Here is a 24,729-nt window from a genome sequence, read left to right as displayed (position 1 = left end):
TGTCCATCACCAACTGCAGCACTGAAAGGGACATTTAGTGGCAGCACATTGGAATTTCACACTGGATTTTATGTTGAGTTGTGGTGGGATTGGAGCCATGCTCAGGGACAGGATGGATGGGATGGGATTGGATTGGATTGGATCCATTCTCAGGGACAGGATATTTGGGATGGGATGGATCCATGCTCAGGATATTTGGGATGGGATTGGATCCATGCTCAGGATATTTGGGATGGGATTGGATCCATGCTCAGGATATTTGGGATGGGATTGGATCCATTCTCAGGATATTTGGGATGGGATTGGATCCATGCACAGGATATTTGGGATGGGATGGATCCATGCTCAGGATATTTGGGATGGGATTGGATCCATGCTCAGGATATTTGGGATGGGATTGGATCCATGCTCAGGATATTTGGGATGGGATTGGATCCATTCTCAGGATATTTGGGATGGGATGGATCCATTCTCAGGGTCAGGATATTTGGGATGGATCCATTCTCAGGGTCAGGATATTTGGGATGGATCCATTCTCAGGGTCAGGATATTTGGGATGGATCCATGCTCAGGGTCAGGATATTTGGGACATGCTGGATTTTCCCCGTGGCAAGACAATACCAAATCTTAGAACTGTTTTTATTTAGATTCTCCTCAAGAGCCCTGTGAGCCTTTGCTCTCTGTTTTCCTGGGGACTCCGTGGCACAGAGAAGTTTCTCTTGTTCTCAGAGTGTCTGAGCTGCCTTTACCTGGTCCCAGAGTCCATTCCAGGTGCATCAGGTGTTGTCCATGGGTTTGGAGGGATACAGAGCCAGCTCTGGCCTTGGTGCTTTGGAAGCATTTTCCCTCCTCCTGGAGCAGCACCAAAGAGCTCAGCTCCCCTTAAACCATTGCTGGTGGTTTAAAAATCAATCCTGTTTGTCCCAGAGCTCCCGAGGGCTGGGAGAACATTCTGGGCTCTGCAAGACTTTGTTGTTTCTCTGTTCACCAGCACCTTTTCCAAGCCTGCTGCACCTGCACCTTCCACCTGTGTTTGGTGGAATTTGGGCTGCTGGACCCCTCTTGCTCTCCCCTCCATCCAGACCAGATTCTTGGTGTGTAAAACCTCCCAGTTGTGCTGTGTCTGTGCCTTGGTGCACCCCCAAAGTGCTGAGGGAGCCTCCCCATCAGAGCCAGCTCACAAGCACGTCCTGATCATCATTAATTTCACTGCAAATCTCAGTTCATGTTTCATCCCTCAGTGCACAGAGCATCCTTGCACTGTGGTTGAAGGTATTTTGATGTAATGCCCCATCCAGCTGTGCCAGTGCAGGAGCTGGAAAACTGCAGCACAGAGTTTATCTGTTTTTACTGCTCCACATACCTGGAAATGGCCTTGTGAACCAACCACTTCTTCCCTGGGGTAAAGCAGGGTTTGTTCCCTTGACACGTGGCTGAATTTTTTTTCTTTTTTTTTTTTTTTTTTGTGTTTGCAGATGTTCTCAAACAACGATGAAGCTGCAATCAACAAAAAACTGCCCAAAGAGCTGCTGCTTCGGTGAGTCCTCCCTGGACACCTCCCTGGTGGGTTGTTATTTGCATCCAGGATTTTGCTGCTCTGCTCTCAAATCATGAGCTTGGATCAGGTCACTCCTAAAAAGCCAGACCCAAACAGAGGCAGGGCAAAGGTCTGTGTCAGCAGTTTGTGCTAAATTGGGATTCAGTTTTGGGGTTTTCAGTGATTTGCTGGTTGTCTGTATGGTGAATGGAGGAACTTTGAATCAGGTCCTTAATGAGGGTGAGGATCCTCTCATTAATCCTCCTGGTGGGGATGGGCTGGTGTGGAGAACAGGATTCTGCTTCTCTGAGGGGCTGAGTTTAAAGTAAAAGTGAATCCCTGTTACACTCCAGTGGACTTTGTCCTGTCCCTTGTCAATAGGAGCCAGATGTTCAGCTCCTGGCAGGATGGCAAACACCAAACAGGTGGAACTTTGTGGATTGTGAGGGTTCAAAAGTCCTTTAAAAGGTCTCTGTGGATAGTTCTGCCCTCTCCTGCTGCCCCTGTGGGAAGCAGGAGGGGAGTGTGGGGGTGGTTGTCCCTCATTTTGGGCTCTGGAAGTGGAGCTGGGTTTGTCAGTGCTTTGAGCTCAGGAATGGGGAGAGCAGAGGCAGGGGAAGCTTGAATTATTAACAGCAACAACGTTGTTACACTGCAAGGAACTGGTTCTGTCAACACTCAGTGACAGGGACGTCTGGGGAGGGGAGTGTGACCCAGGGAAGTGCTGCTGGCTCACTTCTGGAATGACAGGAACAGGGAAGAGGGATGGGGAGCTCTCATTTTCAGTGCCTGCTCCCTCTGGAAGGGTATTTCCCACCTGGTTCAGTTGCTGTTTCCCACCTGGTTCCATTTCTTTTATTCCTCACCCCAGAGCACAGTGTGTTGCTGTGAGAGCTCTCCCTGGATCCCAGGGTGGATATTTGGGATTGGGACACAGGAAATGATTGTCCATGGGTGTGGAGATCCCTGTGTGAAACCAGAAGCTGGGAACGAGGGGGCTCCTGTGGGAGGAGCAGGATGGGGTCACAACCTCCACAGGAGGAGTTTGCACAGGGCTCTGCAGCTGCTGTGCTGGTCCTGAACCACGGCTGGGATGTGGAGCAGCAAAATTGTCTGTCTGGATTTTCTGAGATGATTTTCTGATGGGAGCAGATGCAACAAACCTGGGGTGACAAGAAGAAGAGCCCTGAGGAGTGGGGCAGTGAGTTTGTGTGGCACTGGGAACGTGGGGAACAGGGCAGGGAGAAGAAGGTTTGGGTGAGGGAATATAAATGGGATTTTGCATGGATTTCAGGGCAAGGAGGAGTGTGGGGGCATCGGGCTCCCAGGGTGAGGTTTCTGATAGATGGAAGGGGAATGGTCCTGAGTGGAGCCAGAGGCTGAGCTTTGGCTCATTGCTGTGGGTGTGAAGGTACAGCACCTCCAAAAGCTGCTCCTCTCCTCTTTCACACCCTCCTCCTCTTTATTTTGCCTAAGTGCAGCTTTCACTCCACACACAGGGGACCCCGAAGCTGTCTGAGAGTGCCTGGAGCAGGGACAGGACTTCACAGAGCAGTGCCCAAACACACCAGCCTTTGTCCTGCACACAGTGACACCCATTTAGAGGAAATTCCCACAGAAAACCCATCCAAGCTTCTCTGTCAAAGGCTGCACTGTCAATGCACAGTAATTAATTTTTGCAGTATGCTAACAGTGAATTCCAGCTCTCCAAACCATTACTTATGAGCTTTAAACATTTATCAACTCCTGATTTCCCCTCGGTTCCACCCAATCCTGAACAATTCCCTGCTCTGCAGCAGGTTGGGATGATCAGGGACAGCAGGACACAGAGATTTCCACAGGGCCAGGAGTGTGGCAGCTCAGCCACGCTGGGGCTTGTCCTGATGCATTTCCCTGCCCCACTCAGGACCTTCCCTCTTTTCCTGCCACAAATCCTTCTCCAGTTGTCCAGCAGCATTCATGGAGTGGTTTGGGTTGGGAGGGACCTTCAAGCTCATCCATGGCAGGGCCACCTGTCACTGTCCCACTGCAGCCACAGCCCCAGCAGCTGGTGACCCATCCGTGTCCTGGCCCTGCTCCAGCTTTGTCCCCTAATGCCAGCTGGGAGCCAGGAGGGGACACTGGTGGAGGTGCTGTGCCTTCACACACACAGCAATGAGCCAAAGCAGCAAAAAGCAGAATTCCCTCCCCTGCCCCCTCCTCCTGGAGCAGTGTCTGCCTCGGGGACTCCCGGTGGTGAATCCCTGCTGGCTCCAGCTGTGCCTGTGTCCCCACGGGAGCGCCCTGTCCCCATTTCCCTGCATTCCCACTGCTGCTGGGAAGGTGCTTTCCTTCCCGGGAGCCAAACCTGCATTTTCCCAGCAGAGGGGGAAAGCTGCTGCCCTCCTGAAGAAGGTGACACTGCCAGTGTGACACTGGGGCTGCTGCACAGCTCCTGCCTGGCCTGGAGCAGCATCAGGCTGCGGGAATGGAGGGTCCATGTGGACAATTGAGGGTCGATCTGGAGAATTGGGGCTCGATGTGCAGAGTTTTGGGGGCTCGATGTGCAGAGTTTTGGGGCTCGATGTGCAGAGTTTTGGGGGCTCGATGTGCAGAGTTTTGGGGGCTCGATTTGCAGAGTTTTGGGGGTCGATGTGCAGAGTTTTGGGGTCGATGTGCAGGGTTTTGGGGGCTCGGTGTGCAGAGTTTTGGGGCTCGGTGTGCAGAGTTTTGGGGCTCGGTGTGCAGGGTTTTGGGGGCTCCATGTACAGAGTTTTGGGGCTCGGTGTGCAGAGTTTTGAGGCTCGGTGTGCAGAGTTTTGGGGCTCGATGTGCAGAGTTTTGAGGCTCGGTGTGCAGAGTTTTGGGGGCTCGATGTGCAGAGTTTTGGGGCTCGGTGTGCAGAGTTTTGGGGCTCGGTGTGCAGGGTTTTGGGGGCTCCATGTACAGAGTTTTGGGGCTCGGTGTGCAGAGTTTTGAGGGTCGATGTGCAGAGTTTTGGGGCTCGGTGTGCAGAGTTTTGGGGGCTCGGTGTGCAGGGTTTTGGGGGCTCCATGTACAGAGTTTTGGGGGTCGATGTGCAGAGTTTTGGGGCTCGGTGTGCAGAGTTTTGGGGCTCGATGTGCAGGGTTTTGGGGCTCGATTTGCAGGGTTATTCAGTTCAGAATTCAGCTGTCCCTGCTGGGTCACAGGCAGGGCAGGCCGTTTGCAGCTCTCTCCTGGCCTAAGCAGCTTTGACTCTGTGCTCTGCCCATCCAGGCCTGGCTCCCTGTGCCCACACTCTGCTTTATCCCCCAGCAGCTGGAATTGTGCCCAGGGGGAGCTGAGTTGGCAGCAGGGCCGTGGTGTCTGTGGCCCTGTGGCCAGCAGGGTTGAGCTGGAATTTTGAGCTGGAATTGAGCTGGAATTTATCTGGGATGCTGGCAGAAATCGGTGTGGATAATTTTAGAAGGTTGGAGACTTAAGCTCCTCACCTGCAGGGATTTCATGAGAGTCCTGACCCTAATCTAATTAGAGCAGCAGTGGGAAAGTGAGGAGTCCTAGAAACCCCTGAGTGGATTAAGAGGTTGAAACCTGAAAATTGCTCAAAGTGAGTGTGTTTTACCCAAATTGTGCAGAGCTGAGCTGTTCACACAGAATCATACACGTGGAGAATCCCTTTGCAGTGAGGCAATTGAATCTGCTGCAATTCCAGATTTAATTCTTGTTCGGGAAGCTCAGTCTGCTTTTCATCTGTGATCAGTGTTTGATGATCAAGTTAATTTTGTGGATTATTTTCTCCACTGTGGACTCTGAAGAAGAAAAAGATTGATGTAAAAGGGCTCATCAGGCAGCTGTGAGCAGGACAGGAATCCAGTTTGAGTGGAAAAATAAATGTCCCAGCACGGTGCCTTTGGGCCTGTTAATGCAGAATTGGGAAAAATCATTCAAGTAGTGCTGATCAACCTTGTGCTGCTGCTCAGTCACTGCTTTATCGTGGGGTTTGGGGTATTTTGGTGCTGTTCCTTGGAGAGGGACAATGCCATCCTCGGGGCTGCAGGGCAGGACTTTACCTGTGCTCCTGCTGCTCTTCCTGGTCCATGGGGAGCAGCTGGATCCATGAAATGATGAAAATTCACGACCAAGAAGTGCCTGCTGTGAAAAAAAATCCTTTTTGCAGCCTGATTTTGCTGAATCATCGACTCAGGGTCTTGGACAAGTGCAGAAGGAGCTGAGGGAACACTGGAAAACACTTTCTTCTTGATTTTCTTGATTTTCTTCTTGGTTTTCTCAGTTCTTTTCTTTTTCTTGAGCTCCTCAGAGCTGAGATCTCTGTGCTGGGCAAGGGACAGAGGTGAGGGTTTAGCTGGGGTGAATCCCTGGTGCTGTGTGGGCAGGCTGGGAAGGGAGGAGCAGGAAGTGGAAGAGAATTTTTAATTTATCCCAGATCCCCCAGTCCTGATAGAGGGATGAGGTGGTCATTAACAGTCTGGGATTCCCATGGAGCAGGGAATTCTAATAAAAATGGAGAAAACTTCCATAGTAAGTGACCCATAGAATTTGAACTTTCATTTAATCCCTACAGCAAGAATTTGAAAGTAATTTTTTCCCAGCTGCTCTCATTTCCCAGGCTTTGCTGGGGTTGTTGTGCATGGACGTGGTGCTGAATAAAACCCTTGGACACCAATCCATGACCTGGGGCTCAGGGGGAGCCTGGTCTGTGGGCAGGGGGGATGGAACTGCTCTGAAATCCAGAATTTGGGATTCCAGACAGTGTTAAAGTGCACTGGGCTCCTCTCCAGAGCTCTTCCCCTGCACATCACTGTCAGATTTGTCTCGTGATATGATCTGAAGTGTCCTGAACTCCTTGGATTTTAACTCCTTGGATCCATGGGTATCCCTGGGAAATGCATGAGCACAAGAGGGAACGTGGCTGTTCATCCTGATGTAGCTGAGTGCTGCTGTGTGATGTTCTGATAAATAATCTGCATTTACCCTCCATCAGGAACACCCTTTTCTCCCAATATTGATGTTTCTGAAGGGTTTTTTCCATCCCTGCTTCTCAGGGTGCTGGTGGCTCACATTTGCCTTCTCTTTTGGGTGGCCTTCAAGTTGAAAATATTAAATTGAAATATTAAAGCATATTGTGCTTGAACTCTTGTATTATCTTTGCAAAACCTGCAGTTTTATAATTGTTCCCAAAGGGAACGAGACCTTGATGTCCTCCCACCCTCGGCTTGACCTCGTCTCTTTTGGGACACGATTGTTTGAAGAACCATAAACCATCAAACGACATTGAAATCCCATTGAATTTTAGAATCCCATTGAATTTTAGCCATTATTGATGTCTCGGTGCAGATTGGGAGTTTCCCATGGGCCGGGTGTTTCCTGGGGGGGTGTGATGTGATCCCGGGGGGGAATCCTGGCAGTCTCAGCTGTGTGATTCCTTTATCCCAATAATAGCCCCGCAGCCCTGGGCGTTGGCCACGTCCCCAGGGTGTGCCCTGGTGACACTCAGGAGGGTGTCACTGTCCCTCCTGCTGAGCACATCTGGCCCTGCCGCTTGTGGAAGTGCAGGATCCTGGCATGATTTGGGCTGGAAGGGACCTTGAAGCCCAAAATCCAGTGCCAGCCCTGCCATGGGACACCTCCCACCGTGCCAGGCTGCTCCAGCCCCCTCCAGCCTGGCCTTGGGCACTGCCCAGGATCCAGGGACAGCCCCAGCTTCTCTGGGAATTCCATCCCAGCCCCTCCTCACCCTCACAGGGAGGAATTTCCTCCTAATATTCCATCCAGCCCTGCCCTCTGGCACTCCAGGCCCTTGGAAATATCCTCTCTCCAATTTCCTGTAGCTCCTTCGGGCACTGGGAGGCCACAACGAGCTGGAAATGGGGGATGGCAGTGCCCTGGTCCTGGAAATGAGGGATGGCAGTGCCCTGATCCTGGAAATGGGGGATGGCAGTGCCCTGGTCCTGGAAATGAGGGATGGCAGTGCCCTGATCCTGGAAATGAGGGATGGCAGTGCCCTGGTCCTGGAAATGGGGAATGGCAGTGCCCTGGTCCTGGAAATGGGGGATGGCAGTGCCCTGGTCCTGGAAATGGGGGATGGCAGTGCCCTGTTCTCAGAGCTGGCAGTGGGGGATGGCAGTGCCCATTTTTGGGTGTTGGTAATGGGGGATGGCAGTGCCCTGTTCCCAGAGCTGGCAGTGGACGGTGGCACCGCCCATTTTTAGGAGCTGCAGCTGAAGGTGTTGCAGTGTTTGAGTCACTCCTGTGCAGATCAGAGCCAGCCCAGCGACCCCGGTGCCGCTCCCGGTGCCGCTCGGTGTCCCCGGTGCTGCTCCCTGTCCTGGCTCAGTGTGGGGCTCCCCGAGGGTCCCTCGGGGTGAGCAGTCACAGGTTTGGGCTCAGGAACCTCTCCAAGGTGTGAGGTTTCTGTTTCCATGGCCGTGTTTTGCTTCCATTTGGGAACTGCTGCCTCTGCACTTCCTTTCACAGTTCAGCTTTCAGCCGAATCACAAAGAACTTTTGCTGTCCCAGTCCTTTTATTTTCCCCCTCCCCTCCCTTTGTTTTCCACATCCCTTTTGTTTTAAAATGTCAATAAACCAAGAAGGTATCTCTTATTTCTGTTCCAGAATTTTCTCTTTCCTGGATGTGGTCACTCTGTGTCGTTGTGCTCAAGTTTCCAGGGTAAGAACCTTCCTCCTTCCTGGTGGATTTTAGCAGGGGGTTGGATTTGGGTGCCAATCCCCCCTCTCCCCCCCAGGTGAGCTTTGTGCCACTCAGCTGGGATTGTTTAATGGCCCCTGGAAGTCCTGGAAAATTCCCATAGCAGCAGTCACAGGGAATTCCAAGCTGGAATTGCATTTTCCAGTGTCCCAGGTCCAAAGTGAAGGGGGCTGATGTTTTACCCAGAACTCTCCCTTCATTCTGGGTTTGTACAGGGAGCTCACCCTGCTGAAATCCCAACAAATCCCGTGGGTTTTGGTGGAAATTCAGGAATTTTGATTCACAAAGATGCTGCACAGTCAATGAATATTCATTTTCTCCTTGGGTGTAGTTGGAGTAAGCATGGAAATAAAGGGAGGGGTTGTTTTAATTCTTTGTGGCCTTCACTTAATGAAACCCAACTTGGAATATTTGCTTGGGAGAATTCCTCCAGCTGCCCTGGAAGGTTTAGCTGGAGCTGCCAGGTTTATTCAGGTGCTTTTTCCTGACCCAGGGAAGGTGTGTTCACCATCCTGGCTGGGTGACACCTGCACAGACCCATCAGTCCTGGCTCCAAACCTCAACCACCGCTCATTTAATTACTCTTAAACACATTGAAATTTAAAAAAAAAAAAGAATTAAAAATACGTTTAATAGCATTTAAAACTACCCAGTTTGGTGTGTGGGCATCCCAGTTGTCACTGGAGTAGCACAGGTTGTGCAGGGAAGGAGCTGCCAGCTGAAAGCCAGCAGGGCAGTGCTGGCCCCACTGGGCTCTCAGGGCTTCCCTGCCAATGCCAGGCTGCCCCCCTGGGCTGTCCTGGGCTCTCTGCATCCCATGCAAGTCCCTGCAGGGATGGGCAGGGAGGCTCTGGAACCTTCCCTGCACTTCCCATGGAATTGTGCAGCTGCTGGGGCATTTCCCACTGCTTTTTTCTACATCTTAAACATCAGCAGTGAGGTTTAAACCCCTAAAAAATATCAATTAATGCTCACTTCTGTCATCTGTCGTAACTCTGCACTAACTCCTGCCCAAGAGCTGCTGTTCTGTGCTGGGGAGGAGCTCAGTGCACGTGGGATTTGGGCTGGAAAATCCCCCCGTGTTTATCCCCCTGGCATTCCTGGTTATTACAAGATCCATTTCTTTACCTGGATGCCATAACTGGAACTTTCAATCCAGCTCTGTGCTCCCCAGCTGGCTGACAGCACCAACTCCCGAGTTCCTGCTTCTCCTCTGGAGCAGGAACCACAAAAATTCTGGTGATTTACACAAAAACCAAACCTCTGTCAGTGCAGCTGTGGGGTCCTCACCTGTGCCCAGGTGTCCTCTGAGGTGTTGGGGAGGAAATTCCAGCCTGGAATGTGAGGATGCCCCAGCTCCAGGCACTCTCCTGGCTCACACCTGCACCTCCCAGGGCAGCTCTTCCCTACCTGGAGGACTCAAAATTCCAAATTCCAGGGACCCTGGTGCCTGCCCAGCTCTCCCTGCTGCTTTCCCACCTGGGACAAAATGTTGTTTTCTCAAAGGAACAAACTGTGACTAGATCCTCACTGACTTTTTAAATTTTTTTTTTTTTCATATTAACCACACATTTACATTTTTTTTTCCCCCCAATAAAGGCATGGAATGTTCTGGCCCTGGATGGCAGTAACTGGCAACGAATTGACCTGTTTGATTTCCAGAGGGATATTGAGGTATAATTAAAGTGACATACAAATCCATTTTTTTTTTTTTTTCTTGTTAAAATGTAATTACAGCCTAGAATGGATTAATACTCCCAGTGTAACCCTTTCTACCTTCCCTGGAGACAGAAATCATTAATTTCAGTTCTTCAGCTTCGGGGAGTCTTTGAAAGTCTTGGCAATCCATTCAGCTTTTGAAAATGGACAGAATTCTGGTAGTAATGGAAGGAAAGGAGTTTTTGTCTGTTCCAAAAAGAGAAATTAGTAGAAAAAGTACATTTTTGGGGAAAACTGCTGCTTGTATGGAAGAAAATTTAAGCTACTCCTCCTTGCACTCAGATAAGAACATGAGGACTGAATGTCTGTGGAATCATGGCCTGAAATAATTTGTGTCTTTAATACCAAAAATTGAAATTGAAGATGATTTGAAGAAGGACAAGGTCCAAATTGTCCCTAAAAGATGCAGCTGCTCCATTGTGGCTGAACCTGTGGGATGGGGATTCTGCAGCACCAGTGAGGCTGGAGCTGAAAATTCAAATTGTCTGAAAAAGGAAAAGGGATGAGGAAAAAAACCCAATCCTTAAATCTCTTAGCAGGATGTTTTGTCCTGTTTAAAACAGTTTGGAGGAGGGAAATTGGGAATGTTTCACCCTGGAGTGGGGAAATTGGGAATGTTTCACCCTGGAGGGGAGAAATGGGGAATGTTTCACCCTGGAGGAGAGAAATTGGGAATGTTTTACCCTGGAGGAGGGAAATTGGGAATGTTTCACCCTGGAGGAGAGAAATTGGGAATGTTTCACCCTGGAGGAGAGAAATTGGGAATGTTTCACCCTGGAGGAGGGAAATGGGGAATGTTTCACCCTGGAGGAGGGAAATGGGGAATGTTTCACCCTGGAGGAGGGAAATGGGGAATGTTTCACCCTGGAGGAGGGAAATTGGGAGTGTGTGGCTTTAACTTGTGGTGGACAGAGGCATCAAGCAGCTGCTGAGTGAAAGTTCCCACCTTGTGTGAAATCCACCCCTGATTTTTCAGGGAAGTGTTAAAATAATCCCTCAGTGCAGCTGAGAGTCAGGGGTGAGGAGCAGGAGGTGGCACTGTCACCTCAGCAGGGTCTGAGGGAGGGAAATGAGGGATTTTGGATTCATGATGAATCCTTCACCTCATAACGTGCCCTGGAAATCTCATCAATTCCATTTTAAAACCGTGCAGTGATTGATTCCGAGTGGAGATCTCAGCGTTCCTGATGTGAGGAGATGGGACTGGGCAGCTCAGCCTGGGAATACAAACCAGGCTTTTCCCATTCCTCACTGATTTTTGGGTGGTTTTCCTGTCCCTGCACATCAAACCCACGTTCTTGCCTTAGCCCAGGCTTCCCCTCTCAAAACAAAACTCTGCAATTTGTTGAACCTCACCTCCAAATTCCTGCTGAGCCCTCCTGGCTCTGCTGTAACAGAGTTCAATCCATCACTCCGTGTGAATTCTTCATAGAAACGCATTTGGCTCCTCTCATTTGAGCAGAATTTATAATTTTTTCTCGAGGAATTGCAAAGCCAGGGAGGGTTTCAGCTTTCCCAACCTTTTCTCAGAGCTCTGGAAGTCGAGCCCCTGTGGTGTCCCCAGAGCTCCCCTGGCCAGCCCAGCTCCCACTCTCCTGCTGGGCTTGTGTTGAGCCTGGTGGCTGGTTTGGGTTTTTTTATTTTTAGAAAACAGGAGAAGAGATTGTGGAATAAAATCCTCATCTCACAGAGATCCCAAATGCCAGTTAATGATGGAGGGACCCAGGGGTGCTCCTGCTCTGTGAGGAGCAGCCAAAGTGCAGGGGAAGGTTCTGACTTTCTGGTACAAATATTATAAATAATTACAAAACCACTCGGGTGGTTTTGCCCTTTGGTCCTAGGGGAGAGGTAAATCCTGGCTTTAATGGGGTCTTTGGATCCAGATTTGAGATTTAAAAGCCTTTTCTGGAACTCTGAGGAGTAAATGGTTGAATCCATTTTCCTGAATCCCTTTTCCTGCAGGAGCAAAACTCGTGGGCTGGTTCTGCTTGTCAGGAAAATGAATCCACAAACACCAGAGTTTATGTCCAAAAACGAGACAGAGGAATCCTTTTTGATTTATTGAATAAAGGGAGAGGCCATGGGACATTCCCCTGGGATCCCTCCGATTTGTGGAGGACACAGCCTCCCTTTTTATCCCAATTTCCCACCCACATTTCCCTCTCTCTTTCCCCATTGCTGAGGTGCCTGAGAGGCCCAGACTTCCCAAACCCCTGATCCCTGAGATTCCCCTCTAATGTACAACCCTCCCTTTGCATTTTTAATTCTTACACAATTTATAGTTTTTCCCTGTTGCTTCTTTCATCTTTCAATATCCAATTTCATTTCTCAGCAAACCTGCAGTTTGTTTGTAAAGGCAAATATCTTTTTTCCATTCATCAATCAGTGGAATCCATCCCATTGTTTCTTTGATCTCTCAGTGCTGGTCTTATCAACCAGCAGATCCACAGCTCGTTTGTAAAGACAAATTCGACATTTTTGTCATGCTCATGTCTGTGTTGAATAGAAATTGGAGTTTATCCATTGGCTGTGCTGGGAAATCTGGGATCTGGGGAGTCTGTGCCCGTGTCCAGTAGCTCCAAAATGAAGGAAATTCCTCAGAATTCTTGAGCTGATTTATTTTAGGTGATTACTGCTCATCTCTCCATCTTCAGAAGCTGAATAAAAATTCCCCCTCCCCTCCTTTAACCCATCCCTGTGGAGGGAGCAGAAAATATTAATGAAGAAGAAAGTCTCCCTGCACCCTCAGAACAGGCCCCTTGGAAAACCAGAGCTTAGAGATGAGAAATGGCTGTGAAATGGGGAATACAAAAGGAATTTTGCTTCCCCCCCTTTTAGACCCTCTGATCTATCTCCAATATTAGTGGCTCATCCTCTTTCAGTATCCACAGGCCAGCTTTGAATGTGAAATCCCTCAGGGATTGGTCAGAATGTAGAATTCCCTTGGTAATTGGTGCAAACTGCAAAACCCTCCAAAGATACAAAAAACCCTGTAAAACAATAACCTTTGTATGTGCTAGATAGGATGACTGAATGGAATAAACTGGAATGGAATAGAATAAGCTAGAATAAAATGGAATGGAATAAACTAGAATGGAATAGAATAAAATGGAATGGAATGGAATGGAGTGGAATGGAATGGAATGGAATGGAATGGAATGGAATGGAATGGAATGGAATGGAATGGAATGGAATGGAATGGAATGGAATGGAATGGAATGGAATGGAATGGAGTGGAATGGAGTGGAATGGAATGGAATGGAATGGAATGGAATGGAATGGAATGGAATGGAATGGAATGGAATGGAATGGAATGGAATGGAGTGGAATGGAATGGAGTGGAATGGAATGGAATGGAATGGAATGGAATGGAATGGAATGGAATGGAATGGAATGGAATGGAATGGAATGGAATGGAATGGAATGGAATGGAATGGAATGGAATGGAATGGAATGGAGTGGAATGGAGTGGAATGGAATGGAATGGAATGGAATGGAATGGAATGGAATGGAATGGAATGGAATGGAGTGGAGTGGAGTGGAGTGGAATGGAGTGGAATGGAATGGAATGGAATGGAATGGAATGGAATGGAATGGAATGGAATGGAATGGAATGGAATGGAATGGAATGGAATGGAGTGGAATGGAGTGGAATGGAATGGAATGGAATGGAATGGAATGGAATGGAATGGAATGGAATGGAATGGAATGGAATGGAATGGAATGGAGTGGAATGGAATGAACTAGAATGGAGTGGAATAGAATAGAATAAACTGGAATGGAGTGGAATAAACTGGAATAGAGTAGAATGGAATGGAATAGAATGGAATTAACTAGAATGGAATAGAATAAACTGGAATGGAATGGAATGGAATGGAATGGAATGGAATGGAATGGAATGGAATAAACTAGAATGGAGTGGAATAGAATAGAATGGAGTGGAAAAAAGTGGAATGGAATAGAATAGGATAGGATAGAATAGAATAGAATAGAATAGAATAGAATAGAATAGAATAGAATAGAATAGAATAGAATAGAATAGAATAGAATAGAATAGAATAGAATAAAATAAACTGTTATTTTGTTATTTTGTGCCTTTCTGCATGTGCTGGTCTCTTTTCCCTGCTGGTGTGAGGGCTCAGCACGAGCCGAATTCAGTCTGGGCAAGGCTCAGGAGTTTGCTGTGTCACTGAGGGCTGCAGGAGCAGCCTCAGGGATCCCAAAGGGACCCCAAAACCCCCCCCCCACCCCCACATCCCTTTCATTCCCTCCCTCCCTCCCTCCGAGAACAAACGTGCCCGACCTTCCCCCGGCGTGTCCTGCAGCTCTCACGGGGCTGTGCTGTGTCCCCCAGGGCCGGGTGGTGGAGAACATTTCCAAGAGATGCGGGGGATTCCTGCGGAAGCTGAGCCTCAGGGGCTGCCAGGGCGTGGGGGACAACGCCCTCAGGTACAGCCGGGACCTCGGGGGGCGGGAGCTGCACCGGGAGCACAAATGCGGTGTCCGATCTCTGCAGTGAACTGTGCGATTCCAGTGCGGTTTCAGTGCGATTTCATTTCTAATTCTATTTCATTTCTATTTCATTTTCATTTCTATTTCATTTCTATTTCATGTTCTATTTCATTTTCTATTCCATTTCTATTTCATTTTCTATTCCATTTCTATTTCATTTTCTATTCCATTTCTATTTCATTTTCATTTTCTATTTCTATTTCATTTTCATTTTCTATTTCATTTTCTATTTCATTTTCTATTTCATTTCTATTTCATTTTCTATTTCTATTTCATTTCCTATTTCATTTCTATTTCGTTTTCTATTTCTATTCCATTTCTATTTCATTTTCATTTTCTATTCCATTTCTATTTCATTTTCTATTTCTACTTCATTTTCATTTTCTCTTTCTATTTCGTTTTCTATTTCTATTTCATTTTCTGTTTCTATTTCATTTCTATTTCATTTCTATTTCATTTCTATTTCTATTTCATTTCCTATTTCATTTTCTATTTCGTTTTCTATTTCTATTTCATTTTCTATTTCTATTTCATTTCTATTTCTATTTCATTTCTATTTCTATTTCTATTTCATTTTCTGTTTCTATTTCATGTCTATTTCTATTTCATGTTCTGTTTCTGGAGTGAAAGGCAGTTTTGGTGTAGAATTGCTGAGCCAATAACTGGAGTTCAGAGAATGATCTGGGAGGGAATTTTCTGCCTCAGAGCAAAGGAGAAATTCCCCCAAACCCTGCATTTTCTTCATTTTCTTCTTCATTTCCTTCTTCATCTTCTCCTTGATTTTCTTCTTTTCTTCTTCTTCATTTTCTTCTTCATTTTTTTTTCTTCGTTTTTTTCTTCTTCATTTTCTTCTTCTTCATTTTCTTCTTCTTCATTTTCTTCTTGATTTTCTTGTTTTTCTTCTTCACTTCCTTCTTCATTTCCTTCTCCTTGATTTGCTTCTTTTCTTCTGCATTTTCTCATTGATTTTCTTCTTTTCTTCTTCATTTTCTTCTTCATCTTCTCCTTGATTTTCTTCTTTTCTTCTTCGTTTTCTTCTTCTGCATTTTCTTCTTCATCTTCTCCTTGATTTTCTTCTTTTCTTCTTCTGCATTTTCTTCTTCTGCATTTTTTTCTTCTTCGTTTTTTTTCTTCTTCTTCATTTTCTTCTTGATTTTCTTGATTTTCTTCTTCACTTTCTTCTTCATTTCCTTCTCCTTGATTTCCTCCTTGATTTTCTCCTTCACTTTCTCCTTCACTTTCTTGATTTTCTTCTTCATTTTCTTGATTTGCTTCTTGATTTTCTTTTCTTCTTCACTTTCTTCTTCATTTTCTTCTCATTTTTTTTCTTCTTTTCTTCTTGATTTTCTTCATTTTCTCCTTCATTTTCTCCTTCATTTTCTCCTTCATTTCCTTCTTCATTTTCTTCATCTCCTTGATTTTCTCCTTGATTTTCTCCTTCACTTTCTTGATTTTTCTTTTTCAATTCCTTTCTTCTTTACTGATTTCCTTCTTGATTTTCTTCTTGTTTTTCTTGTTTTTCTGGATTCTTTTATTCTTAATTATTTCTTTCTTTCTTGATACTTCTGGATTTTCTTCTTTCTCGATTCTTTTCTTGCTTTTCTTCTTGATTTTTCTTGATTCTTTTCTTGATTCTTTCCTCCTTTCCTGATCTGGATTTTCTTCTTTCTTGATTCTTTTCTGGATTTTCTTCTGGATTTTCTTCTTGATAATATGGTAATTTTAGCAGTTTTGATAGGTTTTATGTAAATGTAAAATATAATTTTTCATTTCTTATAATTGAATTTGTCTTTTTTATAATTTCATTTGCCATTTTTATAATTTAATTTTTCAATTTTTATTATTACATTCATATTTATCATTTCATTTGTCCTTTTTTCATTTAATTCGTCAATTTTTATCGTTTGTCATTTTTATAATTTAATATTTTTAATAATCTAATCTGTCATTTTTTTATCATTTCATTTGTCCTTTTTTCATTTAATTTGTCAATTTTTATCGTTCGTCATTTTTATCACTTAATAATTTTTAATAATTTAATTTGTCATTTTTTATCATTTCATTTTTCATTTTTTATAATTTAATTTTTCATTTTTATAATTTAATTTTTCATTTTTATCATTTCATTAATACTTTTTATAATTTCATTTGTCGTTTTTATAATTTAATTTGTCTTTTTTATAATTTATTTTGTCTTCTTTCCATTTATTTTGCCACTTTTTATCATTTCATTTGTCGTTTTTTTTAGAATTTATCATTTTTTATCACTCAATTTATTTTTTTTTTTAATCACTTAATTTATTATCATTTTGAAGCTCACCCAGCAGCCACCTCTCTCAATTCTGATTCCAATAAATCCAAGTGCTGGGGGTGACTCTGGGACATCCCAGGGGGAGCAGCAGAAATCAGGAATTTCTTGGGTTTGTTCCTGATTTTCTTCTTCATTTCCTTGATCATTTTCTTCCTTTTCTTCTTTACTGATTTCCTCTTGGTTTTCTCCCTGATTTTCTTGATTATTTTATTCTTGATTATTTCCTTTTTTCTTGATTTTCTGGATTTTCTTCTGATTTTCTTCTTTGTTGATTCTTTTCTTCCTTTTCTTCCTGATTTTTCTTGATTCTTTTCTTGATTATTTCTTCCTTTCATGATTTTCTGGATTTTCTTCTTTCTTGATTTTCATTCTGATTTTCATCCTGATTTTCATTTTGATTTTCTTAATTCCTTTCTTCATTCTTTTAATTTTTTTTATTTCCTTCTCGATTTTTCTCTCTTCTTTCATTTCTTGGAGACCATTCAGTAAAACTTTAACCTGCCATGTTTTAAACCACCTGCAATTCCATTTCCTGACAAATCCAATGGTTTATTTATTTTTTTTTTAATTTTTTTTTCCCTTTCCCCAAGGACCTTTGCCCAGAACTGCAGGAACATCGAAGTGTTGAACCTCAATGGTTGCACCAAGATCTCAGACACGTGAGTAAAACTCTTCCCTTTTCCCAAAAAAAAAAAAAAAAAAAACCCAAAATTGAAGATTTTCCATGGAATCCTGGAATTCTTTGGGTTGGGAGAATTAAATCCCATCATGGCAGGGACCATCCCAGGCTGCTCCAGCTCTCAATGGGTTAATTACAGCAATTAATTAATGGCTTGTTTTCATTTTTTTTTTTTTTTTTTTTGTCTTCACTCAGAGGTAGAATTAAAAGCACAAAGGAGGTGAATTTCCCATTCAATGATAAATTTTATTTAAATTACAGAGAGTTCCAGCTACCAGCTAAAAGTGAGCAAAATGGAGCTGAGTTTAGCTAATTCAAAGTCTTTTAAAGTTAAATATTCCAACAAAGGATTGACTCCTGTATTAATTTTATTTTTAACCAAGAAGCAAATCCCTGTGACCCTCAGTGCAACCAAAAAACACTGCCTGAAACCATGGAGAGGGAGGAAAAGAGAGACAACACCCAAAAAATCTACATTTTATCCCATAAATCCCTCATTTTACCCCATAAATCCTCATTTTATCCCATAAATCCTCATTTTACCCCATAAATCCTCATTTTATCCCATAAATCCTCATTTTATCCCATAAATCCTCACTTTACCCCATAATTCCTCATTTTACCCCATAAATCCCCCATCTTATCCCATAAATCCCCCATCTTATCCCATAAATCCTCATCCCATAAATCCTCATCCCATAAATCCTCATCTTACCCCATAAATCCTCATTTTATCCCATAAATCCCCCATCTTATCTCATAAATCCCCCATTTTGTCCCATAAATCCTCATTTTACCCCATAAATCCTCATCCCATAAATCCTCATTTTATCCCATAATTTCCCCATCTTGTCCCATAAATCCTCATCTTACCCCATAAATCCCTCATTTTATCCCATAAATCCTCTTCTTGTCCCATAAATCCTCATCTCATGAATCCTCATTTTATCCCATAAATCCCCATTTATCCCATAATTCCTTTATCTTGTCCCATAAATCCTTCATTTTATCCCATAAATCCTCATTTTATCCCATAAATCCCCCATCTTATCTCATAAATCCCCCATTTTGTCCCATAAATCCTCATCTTGTCCCATAAATCCTCATCCCATAAATCCTCCTTTTATCCCATAATTTCCTCATCTTGTCCCATAAATCCCTCATTTTATCCCATGAATCCTCTTCTTATCCCATAAATCCTCATCCCATAAATCCCCCATTTTGTCCCATAAATCCTCATTTTATCCCATAAAACCCCCATCTTATCTCATAAATCCCCCATTTTACCCCATAAATCCTCATCTTACCCCATAAATCCTCATCCCATAAATCCTCATTTTATCCCATAAATCCCCCATTTTGTCCCATAAATCCTCTTCTTATCCCATAAATCCTAATCCCATAAATCCTCATTTTATCCCATAATTTCCCCATCTTGTCCCATAAATCCTCATTTTATCCCATAATTTCCCCATCTTGTCCCATAAACCCTCATTTTGTCCCATAAATCCCTCATTTTATCCCATAATTCCTCATTTTATCTCATAATTCCTCCATCTTGTCCCATAAAACCCCATGCCATAAATCCTCTTCTTATCCCATAATTCCATCTTGTCCCATAAATCCTCATCCCATAAATCCCCATTTATCCCATAATTCCTCCATCTTGTCCCATAAATCCTTCATTTTATCCCATAACTCCTTTTCTTGTCCCATAAATCCTCATCTTGTCCCATAAATCCCCCATTTTGTCCCATAAATCCTCATTTTATCCCATAATTTCCTCATCTTGTCCCATAAATCCTCATTTTACCCCATAAATCCCTCATTTTATCCCATAAATCCTCTTCTTGTCCCATAAATCCTCATCTCATAAATCCTCATTTTATCCCATAAATCCCCCATCTTATCTCATAAATCCCCCATTTTGTCCCATAAATCCTCATCTTGTCCCATAGATCCTTCATTTTATCCCATAAATCCCCATTTATCCCATAAATCCCCCATCTTGTCCCATAAATCCTCATCTTATCCCATAAATCCCCCATCTTATCCCATAAATCCCCCATCTTATCCCATAAATCCCCCATTTTATCCCATAAATCCCCCATTTTGTCCCATAAATCCTCATCCCATAAATCCTCATTTTATCCCATAATTTCCTCATCTTGTCCCATAAATCCTTCATTTTGTCCCATAAATCCTCATCTTACCCCATAAATCCCTCATTTTATCCCATAAATCCTCTTCTTGTCCCATAAATCCTCATCTCATAAATCCTCATCTTATCCCATAAATCCCCCATCTTATCCCATAAATCCTCATCTTGTCCCATAAATCCTCTTCTTATCCCATAAATCCTAATCCCATAAATCCTCTTCCTGTCCCATAACTCCCCCATCTTGTCCCCTATATATTACTATATTTTAAAAATCCCAAATTCCACACCCTTCACCATATGAAATCACACATTTCTGTTTAACTATTTAACCCCATGATTTTAACTCCATCTCCCACATTTGGAGCCTTCTCCAGGTGGGTCAGAAATCCCAGAAACTCAAAATTTCCCAGCATTGAAACTCAAATTTCCCAGGACTGAAACTCAAAATTTCCCAGGATTGAAACTCAAATTTCCCAGGGTTGGGGGTTCCAGAATCCAGCTTGGCCCGGGCCCCTCCCAGCTCCATCCTCAGCCCATCCCAATTGTTACAAATCAGAGGCCAAAGTCTCCAAATTCAGATTATTTTATTGGGAACAGAGAGATCAAACAGCTCTGGGGAAGGGGAGGGGTCACTGCCCACCCCACACCCCCCAAACCTTGGTTTGCAGCCTCTTCTCACACTCTGGTTTCTTGTTGTAATCAATCATTTTGGGGTTTTTTTTTTTTTTTTTTTTTGGTGTCATCATTGTGCCAGGTAAGCAGTGGTGGTCAAATAAAAATCCTTCCATAAATTCCCAAAGGCTCTGGGTGATAAATCAGTCACAGACCTGATCCTTGGGATAAACACCAGAAAATTCTGGAAATCTGATCCTTGGATAAAGACCAGGAAAATTCTGGAAGTCTGATCCTTGTGGATAAAGACCAGAAAGTTCTGGAAATCTGGTCCTTGGGATAAAGACCAGGAAAATTCTGGAAGTCTGATTCTTGGGATAAAGACCAGAAAGTTCTGGAAATCTGATCCTTGTGGATAAAGACCAGGAAAATTCTGGAAGTCTGATCCTTGGGATAAACACCAGAAAATTCTGGAAGTCTGATCCTTGGGATAAAGACCAGAAAGTTCTGGAAATCTGATCCTTGGGATGGGCAGCACTGATCAGCCAAATTCAGGAAAGGCTTTTGGGAAGTCTGATTTTACAAGCTGGTAGCTGCTACAACTTATTTGGAAAACAGAACATAATATAATATAATAAAATGTAACATAATAGATAATATAACAAGGTGATTTTAAACAGAATGATTTTATCATATAATTAATTTCCTTTCTCACGTGTCCATGCTGCACTTCAGAGTTTAGCATTCAGGTTTATACAAACCCCAATATTTTTGTGATTATCAATTATCTTTTATCGATTATCACACCTCCCGTGCGTGACTGCACTGCAGGAATGTCCCCGTGTGTCTCTTGCAGCACCTGCACCAGCCTCAGCAAATTCTGCTCCAAACTCAGGCACCTGGATTTGGCTTCGTGCACCTCCATAACCAACCAGTCCCTGAAGGCACTGAGGTAGGAGCTGACAGCAGGGCTTTGCCACGGAATTTTACACTCCATTAAAGCTGGAAAAGACCTCAGGGATCCTCCAGCACTGCAGGGCTGGCTGTGCCCTGTGCATTTTGCTGTGACAAACGAGCGTTCCCACGCGTGTCCCCGTGTCCCCAGTGAGGGGTGCCCGCTGCTGGAGCAGCTCATCATCTCCTGGTGTGACCAAGTGACCAAGGACGGCATCCAGGCGCTGGTCAGGGGCTGTGGGGGGCTCCGGGCCCTGTCCCTCAAGGGCTGCACCCAGGTATGGCTCTGGAAAAGGGGGGATGGCCACGCCTGGGGGGGGTCCTGGGGTGTCCTGGGCACGCCTGGGGGGTCCTGGGGGTCCTGGGCATGGCTGGGGGGGTCCTGGGGTGTCCTGGGCATGGCTGGGGGGGTCCTGGGGTGTCCTGGGCATGGCTGAGGGGGTCCTGGGGGTCCTGGGCATGGCTGGGGGGGTCCTGGGGTGTCCTGGGCAGCACTGGGGGGTCCTGGGCATGGCTGGGGGGTCCTGGGCATGGCTGAGGGGGTCCTGGGCACGGCTGGGGTGTCTTGGGCACTGCTGGGGGTTCCTGGGCAGGGTTGGGAGGTCCTGGAATGTCCTGGGCATGGCTGAGGGGGTCCTGGGGATCCTTGGCATGGCTGGGGGGGTCCTGGGGTGTCCTGGGCCTGGCTGGGGGTCCTGGGCAGCACTGGGGGGGGTCCTGGGCAGCACTGGGGGGGTCCTGGGCAGCACTGGGGGGTCCTGGGCACAGCTAGGGGTGTCCTGGGTATGACTGAGGGGGTCCTGGGCATGGCTGGGGGGTCCTGGGCAGGGTTGGGAGGCTCTGGAATGTCCTGGGCACGGCTGAGGGGGTTCTGGGGGTCCTGGGCACGGCTGGGGAATCCTGGGGTGTCCTGGGCCTGGCTGGGGGGTCCTGGGGGTCCTGGGCACAGCTGGGGTGGGATGGGCACAGCTGGGGGCTCCTGGGCAGGGTTGGGAGGTCCTGGAATGTCCTGGGCATGGCTGAGGGGGTCCTGGGGGTCCTGGGCACAGCTGGGGGGTCCTGGGGGGTCCTGGGCGTGGCTGGGGGTCCCGGGCACAGCTGGGGGGTCCTGGGGGGTCCTGGGGGTCCCCAGAGGGTGGGCAGGTGTGTCTTGGTTTGAAGACAGGTGTCTGCTAAGAAAGGCAGGAGCCTTCCTTGAGAAGGAAAATGTGAACTGCTGCCTGTAAATGAAGAGAATATTGAAATTAAGGGGATTTCAGACCAAGATTCCTGTTCCCATGGGAATAACAGTTCTTTACTGGGAAAAATTGAATTAGAAATACAGTGTTACAGAAAAACCCAAAACACTGACAGTCAGAATCCAACTGACACAGCATCAGGCAGGCACGGTGTTGGTAGCAGTCCCAGTGCTCCCAGTTCCCACTGGGATCATTCCCAGTGCTCCCAGTTCCCATTGGGATCGTTCCCAGTGTTCCCAGTTCCCACTGGGATCATTCCCAGTGCTCCCAGTTCCCACTGGGGTCATTCCCAGTGCTCCCAGTTCCCATTGGGATCATTCCCAGTGCTCCCAGTTCCCAGTGGGGTCATTCCCAGTGCTCCCAGTTCCCACTGGGATCATTCCCAGTTCCCATTGGGATCATTCCCAATGCTACCAGTTCCCACTGGGGTCATTCCCAGTTCCCAGTGGGGTCATTCCCAGTGCTCCCAGTCCCACTGGGATCATTCCCAGTGCTCCCAGTTCCCATTAAGATCATTCCCAGTGCTCCCAGTTCCCATTGGGATCATTCCCAGTGCTCCCAGTTCCCACTGGGGTCATTCCCAGTGCTCCCAGTTCCCAGTGGGATCATTCCCAGTGCTCCCAGTTCCCAGTGGGATCATTCCCAGTGCTCCCAGTTCCCATTGGGATCATTCCCAGTGCTCCCAGTTCCCAGTGGGATCATTCCCAGTGCTCCCAGTTCCCATTGGGATCATTCCCAGTGCTCCCAGTTCCCAGTGGGATCATTCCCAGTGCTCCCAGTTCCCATTGGGATCATTCCCAGTGCTCCCAGTTCCCCTTGGGATCATTCCCAGTGCTCCCAGTTCCCAGTGGGGTCATTCCCATTGCTCCCAGTTCCCCTTGGGATCATTCCCAGTGCTCCCAGTTCCCCTTGGGATCATTCCCAGTGCTCCCAGTTCCCAGTGGGGTCATTCCCAGTGCTCCCAGTTCCCAGTGGGATCGTTCCCAGTGCTCCCAGTTCCCACCCTGTGCTCTCCCTTGCAGCTGGAGGATGAAGCTCTCAAGTTCATCGGTGCCCACTGCCCTGAGCTGGTGACCCTGAACCTGCAGACCTGCCTGGTGAGTGGCCCTGCCCAGGGTGTCCCCTGTGCCCTGCCCGGGGCCACCTGCAGCTCCCTGGGGACACTGGGGGGACCCTGAGCCCCTTCCTGGGCCGGGGGAATTCATCTCTTCCCTGGGAACTCCTCGGGAAAAATCCCTGCTCTCACCTGGGGCTGAGCCCACCCAGGACTGTGCCTGCACAGAGGGCTCCTCAGGCAGCTCTGCAGGGCCTAAAAACAGTGCTTGTGTGAAAAAAAAGGAGGGTTTGTGACAAAAACAGTGTGTTTGTGACAAAAACAGTGTGTTTGTGACAAAAAACAGTGTGTTTGTGACAAAAACAGTGTGTTTGTGACCAAAAACAGTGTGTTTGTGACAAAAAACAGTGTGTTTGTGACAAAAAACAGTGTGTGACCAAAAACAGTGTGCTTGTGACCAAAAACAGTGTGTTTGTGACAAAAAAAGTGTTTGTGTTCAAAAAAAGAGTGTTTGTGTCAAAAAAAAAGTGTTTGTGACCAAAAAAAAGTGTGTTTGTGTCCAAAAAAAGTGTTTGTGTCAAAAAAAGTGTGATTGTGCCTGTGCCATCACAGTCTGACACTGGGACGGGGGGACACACACAGGGACAGGGGGGACAGACACAGGGACAGGGGGGACAGACACAGGGACAGACACAGGGACAGGGGGGACAGACACAGGGACAGGGGGGACAGACACAGGGACAGACACAGGGACAGGGGGGACAGACACAGGGACAGACACAGGGACAGGATGGACAGACCCCCTGTGCCCTGGGACAGACACAGGGACAGGATGGACAGACCCAGGGACAGGGGGGACAGACACAGGGACAGGGGGGACAGACCCCCTGTGCCCTGGGACAGGCTCCTGTGTCTTTCCAAGCAGGAATTCCCAGCCCCTTTCCCCCATCCCTCCCCAGGCCCAACTCCACAACATTCCCCTCCAAATCCCTCCCACCGAGCTCCATCCTCCCCTTCTCCAAAAAAAAAAACCAAAAAACCCCTGGAATTGGGAAGTGGGAGATGAAATCCCAGCCTGGGTTGAGGCTGTTGTGCTTTTCCCTGGCAGCAAATCACAGACGAGGGGCTCATCACCATCTGCAGGGGCTGCCACAAGCTGCAGTCCCTGTGTGCTTCTGGCTGCTCCAACATCACCGACGCCATCCTCAACGCCCTGGGCCAGAACTGCCCTCGCCTCCGGTGAGATTTCCCCGGGATTTCCCCC

The 24,729-nt window shown here is 46.4% G+C and overlaps 1 protein-coding gene across 2 annotated transcripts in view; it reads left to right on the top strand.

Annotated features, from left to right (window-relative positions):
• FBXL20 (F-box and leucine rich repeat protein 20) overlaps positions 1-24,729 on the top strand; it is a 45,491-nt gene that overhangs the window by 11,784 nt on the left and 8,978 nt on the right. For both annotated transcript variants that reach the window (XM_088179529.1, XM_014885474.2), the window contains exons 2-10: positions 1,476-1,537; positions 8,132-8,186; positions 9,825-9,899; positions 14,299-14,393; positions 17,358-17,426; positions 21,076-21,171; positions 21,325-21,451; positions 23,434-23,508; positions 24,574-24,704. In XM_088179529.1, the coding sequence (XP_088035655.1) occupies positions 1,476-1,537; positions 8,132-8,186; positions 9,825-9,899; positions 14,299-14,393; positions 17,358-17,426; positions 21,076-21,171; positions 21,325-21,451; positions 23,434-23,508; positions 24,574-24,704 (785 nt within the window). The remainder of the gene's footprint in view (positions 1-1,475; positions 1,538-8,131; positions 8,187-9,824; positions 9,900-14,298; positions 14,394-17,357; positions 17,427-21,075; positions 21,172-21,324; positions 21,452-23,433; positions 23,509-24,573; positions 24,705-24,729) is intronic.

Source organism: Sturnus vulgaris, chromosome 27 (genome assembly GCF_052056855.1).
Source record: "Sturnus vulgaris isolate bStuVul1 chromosome 27, bStuVul1.hap1, whole genome shotgun sequence".
NCBI classification, from domain to species: Eukaryota; Metazoa; Chordata; class Aves; order Passeriformes; family Sturnidae; genus Sturnus; species Sturnus vulgaris.
The sequence above is the reverse complement of the archived record's forward strand: the minus strand, read 5'-3'. Positions and strand labels throughout refer to the sequence as shown.